General features: G+C 36.6%; 1 protein-coding gene across 1 annotated transcript; it reads right to left on the bottom strand.

Annotated features, from left to right (window-relative positions):
* Positions 1-882: 882 nt before the first annotated feature.
* Positions 883-8,222, bottom strand: LOC139466618 (transmembrane 6 superfamily member 1-like). The gene is made up of 8 exons (XM_071248209.1): positions 8,024-8,222; positions 6,192-6,393; positions 5,429-5,511; positions 4,807-4,922; positions 3,466-3,552; positions 2,881-2,973; positions 1,845-1,964; positions 883-1,113 (listed from the first exon to the last, which is right to left on the bottom strand). Exons 1-8 carry the CDS (start codon positions 8,220-8,222, stop codon positions 883-885), a joined length of 1,131 nt encoding a protein of 376 aa, XP_071104310.1.
* Between the last annotated feature and the right edge of the window lie 203 nt (positions 8,223-8,425).

The following is an 8,425-nucleotide window of genomic DNA, read 5'->3' as shown; positions in this document are numbered from 1 at the left end:
AAACATACATATATTTATACAAAATATATCTGAGTATAAAATAAATGGGAGATGTATATCCATAAGTATGCATCTCTGACATCATATCTCATGTTAGTGAATCATGCTAGCCTGTCACGATATGTATCGTATTTACCTCTTAATACAATGTGTCTGATGTACAACATGACGACACTATAACACTGGATTCAGATACCAGAGATATCACTAATCTAGTACAATGTTTAAAGTACCCATGTCAGAGATGGTCTATTTTGCTGACGGATGATCAGTTTTGAAAAGTTGCATGCCCGATGGTCAAAAGTTACTACCGGTAAGTTGAAAATTCACCAGTTTATTGTTAGTTTCTGAGAACTAACATTAAACAGTAAAATTGTTATGTTTACCCTTTTGATGCTTTTGTTTGTTAGTCTAGAAAAATCTGGACAGGAAACATTTTAACTTTGCAATGTTACCACTTCGATTGTCTGTCTGACACTGTCTATTACCTTCCACCAATTCTACAATTACTGAAACAATAAATTATTATGGAAATCTGTAGAAAAATGACTTTCTAGACTTAAGTCAATAGTATGAGATGAGGTACCGGTATTATTCTCTAACACCATCTGAAATCAATGTATTTGACAAATGTAATTCTGCCAATTGGGCCAAAAAGTTCATCCTTCTTTCTTCACCAAGGTAGTGTAAAATATTAAAGTAAAAGTACAATCTTCTTCAATCGCTATAAAATAGTTAGCAATGACTCAAAATTATCTTTTCATCTGATGTAACAACTATCTTTGTTAAAACACTGTTCACATTCATTTTTAGCAGTATCGTTTCAACGACGAAACACCTATCTTTGTTAAAACTTTGTTTACCGGTACAACATTTTGGAATTTACTCCCTCTTTCGGTGGGAAGAGACAGTGATTGGTTCGGCTGTGTTTACAGTGTAAGTCTCCCCAAACAGGTCAGGTCTTCTCACGCACTGCCAGGCAAACAGATGAGGACCAATCAGAAGTGCTAGATTCACTCCCCAGAAGAGGGCGCCAGTGCTTCCTTCCATGGCTGCATGGTAGCACTCAGCTGTGCGGTGGTGCAGTGATGAAGTGATGTGCACAAACTGAGCCTGGTGAAGAACAGGACAGTGGATATTATAGCATTGGGAATCACTTTAAAAGTTATGACCGAACATCACTATGGGGCAAGATAATGATTATCATAGTTTTTTAGCACTTGTAATGACATCAGTAATGTGAGAGCTATCATTGTGGGACATGGGTGACATCACAGACTTAATTTAAGTTTGTTTGTTTCTTTGTTGTTTAACACCACACTAAGCAATATTCCAGCTGTATGATGGCGGTCTGTAAATAATCTAGTCTGGAAATGACAGTCCAGTGATCGATATCATGAGCATCGATCCATGCAATTGGGATACGATAATGTGCATCAACCAAATCACTGCGCCTGTCCACCCAATCCCATTAGCCGCCTCTTATGACAAGCATAGTTGCCGAAGATCTATTCTACTCCGGATCTTCAAAGGTCTTTATTTCAGTACATGTTGAAATTGATTAATGGTTGACTGGTCAGTAGGATTGAGAATGTGCATGCCTATCAACACCAGTCATGCCTATGATAATAACCATTGCCAGCTCTCTTGCTATAGAACTACATCCTTTCCCTTTCATGAGATTTCTTAAATTTTCAAATAAAAATTTAGAAACTGCTTTCCTGTATTAATTGTTAAACAAAACACATTTGTCTTTGGTTACAAAGTGACTGACTCATACTGAATTACATGAAGTATATTATCTAATGACAATTTTGATGAAGGGAAAAGAAAAAGAAGAATACCTGAGCTGCTGCACCTGCATGTATGAGAGCCATGTCTGCCATCCAGGACTGTGCCGGACAGGTGAGGCCATAGACAGCAGTCAGGTAGTAGAACAGGTAGTAGTACAGGTAGACGAGCATCTGAAACAGTCAGGTAGTACAGGTAGACGAGGTTCTGAAACAGTCAGGTAGTACAGGTAGATTGGCATCTGAAACAGTCAGGTAGAGCAGGTAGACGAGCATCTGAAACAAATCAGGTAGTACAGGTAGACAAGGATCTGAAACAGTCAGGTAGAGCAGGTAGACAAGGATCTGAAACAGTCAGGTAGCAAAGGTAGACGAGCATCTGAAACAGGTAGTACAGGTAGACGAGATTCTGAAACAGTCAGGTAGTACAGGTAGATGAGCATCTGAAACAGTCAGGTAGTACAGGTAGACGAGCATCTGAAACATTCAGGTAGTACAGTTAGACGAGCATCTGAAACAGTCAGGTAGTAGAACAGGTCGTTTCACTTGCATCAATGCTTCATTAGCCCTCATATTTTTTCAATTCTTTTGGTCAAATCACTATGATCTTGTTTATTCATACAAAATAGAACAATTTTGTGTAATCTTAATGTCGATTTAGTGAATTTGTTTGTATATTGAAAATTTATATTTACAAGAGAAACTCAATTCATTTTTCATATTTTACATTGAGCACTGATTCTATTGTCTCTCCACAAAATGTTGTTTTAAGGCACCATCTGCATCAATAATACCCTTTGTGAAAGACTGCATGTTATTTCTGCAATTGAAAAATAATCTTGCCTGATTTCTTTATTTTTAAATTTTTTATTCTTGTATCTGTGGAAATAATACATTTTATTACATTATAACCTGACATTTCCATGACAATTTCAGTGATTGGCTGCAAGCTAAAAATACATTTTTTTAAAATCGGACGTCAATTTGATGGAAAAACCTTCCTGGTACCAACTTATGACCTGAGAACTATTTGTTTCATGTTGTTTTTACCGAATCTGTGGATCTCATTCTTAAATCTGAAATGAATTACCTGCATCTTTGGATATATGTTTGGATCATTGAGGTAGGGTTCTACATCCGACAGGTAGGTGTGCATCATGTCAGACTTGGCTCCCAGCACAGCCTGCAAGTCAAGAAGCAACCATGAGAAGTGGATCTGTACATTTTTAAAAATATATAACAAATTACTCCTGCTAAGGCTTAAAAATAAAAGAATTGGTTCACAGGCAATGATGTTTGAAGATATGGTGGCCGGGGTGGGTTTGCTTGTTCAAATATGTATGTAACCAAATAAATGGTTGTGTACCATCAACCTGGGAAAAGGCCTTCCTACAAAAACAAGCATATAAACTCCTATTGCTGCCATTACCATAACACGAGAAGCACAGTAAAGCATGTAAAGGGAAGTAACTGCATCATATATTGGATCGCATTTTTTTAAAGTATCAGATGGATCTATTTTGAAAAGTATACTTGTAAGGGCAATGTCAATTTGTTCAGTGCCAATATGATAATACATTGTGCTTGATAATAAGTGTCTAAATTAAAAATATTCAAAACCTTTTGCAAGCCTGATTTTGCACCTTGGTATTATTCATTATAAACTCATTCTCACCATTCCTCTAAACACGGCCACCATGGAGCACAACATAAAGAACACTGCAAACAGCAGGTCAACTGGTCTCTCCAGCAGACTGGGAATCTAGGAAAGCAAAAAATCAGACATTTACACGATCCATGTAAACACTATTCATACACTGCAACCTGTAATACCAGTTGCAAATCTTGGTGGGTTCTTGCGAGCGACTGGCTGTTATTTGCCGTAATAAGCAACATTGGTGCTTAGAAAATTGACAGAGGGGATCGCTTAGTAAAACCATACACAAGTTAGACATGTTTTCAATGAATGAGCGGTACTGAACAAAGTTAGTTCAAACATTGGTGAAGCTTTCATTTTTCGTTAATAGTTAATCGGCAAGCATACACCCTTTCTACACTGCTGTTTTTAGTACTGCCATGTAACTTTTCGGTTTTAGTAGGGGTGCTTAAAAAAGGTTACGTACAGTATGGTCTAGAAGTTGAACAGGTTGAGCTTATTGGATCAAAATTAATATAGCAAATACCTTTAGTGCCATGTTGTACACTGAGGGGCTGGGGTTTATATCTTTCAATATGCACTTTTTTCATCTGAAGTCCAAACACACCAACATGTCCTAACTATATTATGAAGGATAAGAGTTTTGCATTAATTATATGTCTGGTGTTGAATTGGGAAATGGATAGTCTAGGGGAGACAACTCTACGAGTACTTGAAATTTGATACCACAACAAAACACAAAATAACCAATACATGTAGTCAGAGACCATATAATAGAGGGCCCTCTATTATATGGTCTCTGATGTAGTGTAAGTTTTTTTACTTTACACATTTTTTAATTTTTATGTATTAATATATTTATGTACCTAAAGTCTCCATTCCACTCAGCAATATCATTCATAAACATACTTTGAAATACTCATGAGATTTCTGGTAATTAATTGATCAACATTCAATGTCAGCTTAGTCATGTAAGATACAGTATACCGTATTCGACATAATAAGCGCCCAGGGCGCTCTCAAAGTTAGAAATAGGGTGCTCTTATTAGAATATTATTTTGGTGAAAAACAACAGAGTTGAAAGATCGTAAATTTCGTGGTTTATGCTGACAGCCTGAAATGTTTATATACGACAGATATATTTTTTTCCAGAATTTAATATCCCATACTTAAGAATTAATGCATATAACATACGTATTATACACGAATAAATAAGTCATGTGTACATTGATCAATCGGAAGGGGTGCTAATTGGGATTGTTCACCAGCCAATATATTAGAAAATATCGCCGTGGGCGCTTATTAGAGCGGGGCGCTTATTACGTCGAATACGGTAACAGTTATTTCTTTCATACATACCCTGAGGTAGGACCTGACAAACAACGGCCTCTCTTTGATAAACTTGAAACCAGCAACCATAGGTATTATCAAGTAAGGGACATTGAGCAAGTATGACCACTTGATACCAAACTTTCCTGTGAACAAAATTTTCAGTGGCATTAAACATATAAAAAACAAGCTTTCCAGATGACATTTCAAGAATATATCGCCTTACGTTTCATTGAGTGAAAACAAGGCAAGGCATGTCTTTGAATGTAGCATGTGTAATAGCATCTTCCCGAGGTAAGAACTTTAAAAGTCCAGTTTCCACCCTTGCCGAACTAGGCTGGAATTCCTGGGCTCGATCGTAGCACCACCAGTGGCTAGTACGAATTATGTCCCTTCTTAGCCTCTCCTATGGACTAATCAGATTCCAACCCTCATATCACTTGCATTTGCTTCAAACAAAACTGCGGCGCCCAGTCAAGACGATATGATTAATAATCAAGATCTATATATTGTGATAAAATGAATAATATATGCAACATAAACGAATAAAAATATAATTTAAAACCTCTGACTAGAGGATCCACCTGAAGTGCCTCAAAGCATATATCCCCTAGAAATGAATTCTGGGATAGTAAGTCTGAGAGAGGTTTACCTGCGACATTTCCAGGCAGAAACACGATCATACTGTTCATGATGGAGCCCACCCAGTACAGTCCCACCTCGCGATAACTCTCCCTGAAACATGTGAACATAGTACATACTTACAGTACACACAGTCCTAGACATTCACTGGGGGTTTACACTATAAGCAACAATCCAACCATATCACACTGCTGGAGGCTGCTGCATTGAATGTTACTATTGATGAATGTCTCAGCCACTGATCACTGACAATCAACAAAAGGAAGAGGGATAAGTTTTTAAGTTTTATTTTTCTGGAAAATGTGGACAATTTGTTGTCTGTAAGTGCACAACATGGCACACAACAATGTTATACATATGGGCCTATATGTGTCCTTTCCCCTTGAGTGTCATACATGCTAATGGCTGGTAGCTTTAAATAAACATTAATGACACATTTAGATGTATTCCTTTCAAGAAAATTTCCATTCACTGTACCACTCTTACATGCTCAAAACAAAAAGAAGAATCATGAAAAAAACTATTTTTTAATAAAAAACATTTACTAAGATCATTTGTCAAATAATATCTTTTCCTAGCCCATACGTACCTATGTAGACTTGCATAAGTCTCTCAGAAAATTACAATTACCTGCAAAATACCATTTCATATTCATAACAAATCATCAACATATTTTATTCCTTTTACTTCAAATAGCTAACTACCAAGTATCAATAACCATAGTGACATGGGTTTTGCCTTGAGTACAGCCTTGGAGCAAGTCTAGCACCTACCCAGTGCAGTACAGTGTGATGATGGCCAGATACAGAGCCAGGTGAGCTGTGCCATCCCAGTAGTTGATCATGGTGCCATAGGCAGTCTTCAGGTAGGGCTCCCCCTCCAGGAAATAGAATCCCATGTAGCCCGACACATAGCCATCCAGTTCTAGTCCAATAAACAGGTCGATCACCGAACTCCACGAGAAACATGCACAGGCTGGAAGTCAAATAATCAGTCCACATGAAACTACTTATAATTAATTCCATATGTTATGACTATGAAAAATGTTTATTCAGTTGTTTCTTTATCAATGGAAATGATAGTATGACAGGTACAGAAGCTCACCTGAACTGGATGTTTTGTGCAACATCATACTTCTTCCTATTATGTGATTCCATTTGAGAGGGCAAAGCAATTTCAGTTTATTACAAAACAATTCATTGTTACTATTACCCTGCTCAGTGCAAAAGTAATCATATATAAAATGGAAAATCATAACAAGGTCGTTGACAACAAGTATATTTACTGGGCGGAGAGATTATCATCAAGTTTATGTATTAATTGTTTAAATCTGTAAAAAAAAGTAAGAGCGAAAAAAAAAGAAAATTGTGTCAGATAATGATAAATACTTGACTACTGGTATTAAAAAGGCAAATCGGCTATTTAATCTTTTGAACAAGGAAGCCAGATTTTCAGATACAATGAATTCCTTTGGTGTCATACACAAATGAGAGGAAAAGATTTGATGTCACCAATCAATGCATCAATAACTGAAGAATGTGAAAATATCTAGTTTTTAAGGCGACATGAGTGCTTCTTTCAATAGTTAGCTGATCCTGCACACTCTGTTTCTGAGTCCAACCTCCCTCTGGTGGGCAGAATGTTTCACCTATCTACCAGAATACCAGAATATTAGCATTTCCTGATACACTTGTAAACACCTTATTAACAGCCTATAACAATCAAATATTCTGTTGGCTCCAAGCTGTCCTGGCAATTCTTTACTGCAGAGAAGATTCTTAATAAACCTACAAGACAGAACATTACATTCAGCGTTAGATGTTTACATGACTTAAGGTGTCGTTTCAGAGAAATGAAGGGCTGTAGTTGGTTGTAGCAAGACACATTTGGAATGTGTATTGCCAATATGATATTTATTATTTTAGAGGTTGTGAATTGCTGCTCTAGTGATGGACCAGACAGGTGATAGTCGGAGCACATGACATAAGTGAAAAGTGACAATGAGAAGGCAATACCCAAAGGAACTTTGAAAAGTTTGGTGGCTTAAAAAATCTTTTTTTAATTCATTATTATCTTTATTAATTACCTAAGGATTGATTGTTATAAACATATTTTATTGACAAATGGTCAAGGGGATTGGGCAAAAGTTATCCAAAAGTTAAATGACTCTAATGAGTCTTGATATGTATTCCCCAATGTGGAATTAAAAAAAATCCTTTTTATAACAAGTTTTAATTGATATCTGTCCTTGCTAAGTTGAAAAATAGACTTTTACTAAAAAGAGGAATTTCTGAAAGAATTAAGTACTTGCAGCTAAATATTTCATACTGACACGCAGTTTTATTCTTAATTGTACAACAACGTAGTAATAATTCTTACTTCTGTCAGCTACAAGGTAAAGAAGACAGATGAGCACGTTTGGTATTCTAGGAAGTACACAGTTGTCTCCCCTAGTGGGCTGACCTGTAGTGAACTTGAATGACTGACTAATTTAAATATATACAATTAAACTTAAATTAAATGCAGCGTCAAATCTGTGACAAAAGAAATATTTCAAGTGGGCAAAATATGTGGTTTGTGGTTCAGATAGGTCAAAGAAACTTACCATAGATGAGTGGGTCGATATTTCTGAAGAACCGCCTCATGAAAAGTGCTGGTAGAACTGTTGCTCCCAATAAACTTAACATCCCTGCTCCGAAAACAAGTCGCTGATCTTTCATTGCATCTGTTTTGTTCAAATAAAATGCAATCGGAAGAGACGTCAATGAAGTCAAAATGACTACCAAGACAAGAGACAACGACATGTTAAAGCTGGTACGTACGCTACTGTCAGAGAGATCAAAGAAGCCGCCACGCCGGGGGAGGCAGGTGCACAAGTGACGTGTACTACTAGGGGACAACTATTTTCAGTAATAATAAAATAATTATATTTGTCACATGATTGCTCTGAATAGCATGTTTGGACAACACACCAAACTTCATTATATATTTCTTATGTATTTTAATA

Source organism: Haliotis cracherodii, unplaced genomic scaffold (genome assembly GCF_022045235.1).
Source record: "Haliotis cracherodii isolate W230 unplaced genomic scaffold, xgHalCrac1.p SCAF_1, whole genome shotgun sequence".
NCBI classification, from domain to species: Eukaryota; Metazoa; Mollusca; class Gastropoda; order Lepetellida; family Haliotidae; genus Haliotis; species Haliotis cracherodii.
This window is presented reverse-complemented; position numbering and strand designations above follow the sequence as displayed.

Coding starts and splice junctions, on each gene's coding strand:
- LOC139466618 (XM_071248209.1), bottom strand. CDS start 8,222: ATGTCGTTGTCTCTTGTCTTGGTAGTCATTTTGACTTCATTGACGTCT. Junction 4,923..5,428: donor TCTGCCTGGAAATGTCGCAG/GTAAACCTCTCT, acceptor TTTTGTTCACAG/GAAAGTTTGGTATCAAGTGG. Junction 1,965..2,880: donor ACATATATCCAAAGATGCAG/GTAATTCATTTC, acceptor TGACTGTTTCAG/ATGCTCGTCTACCTGTACTA.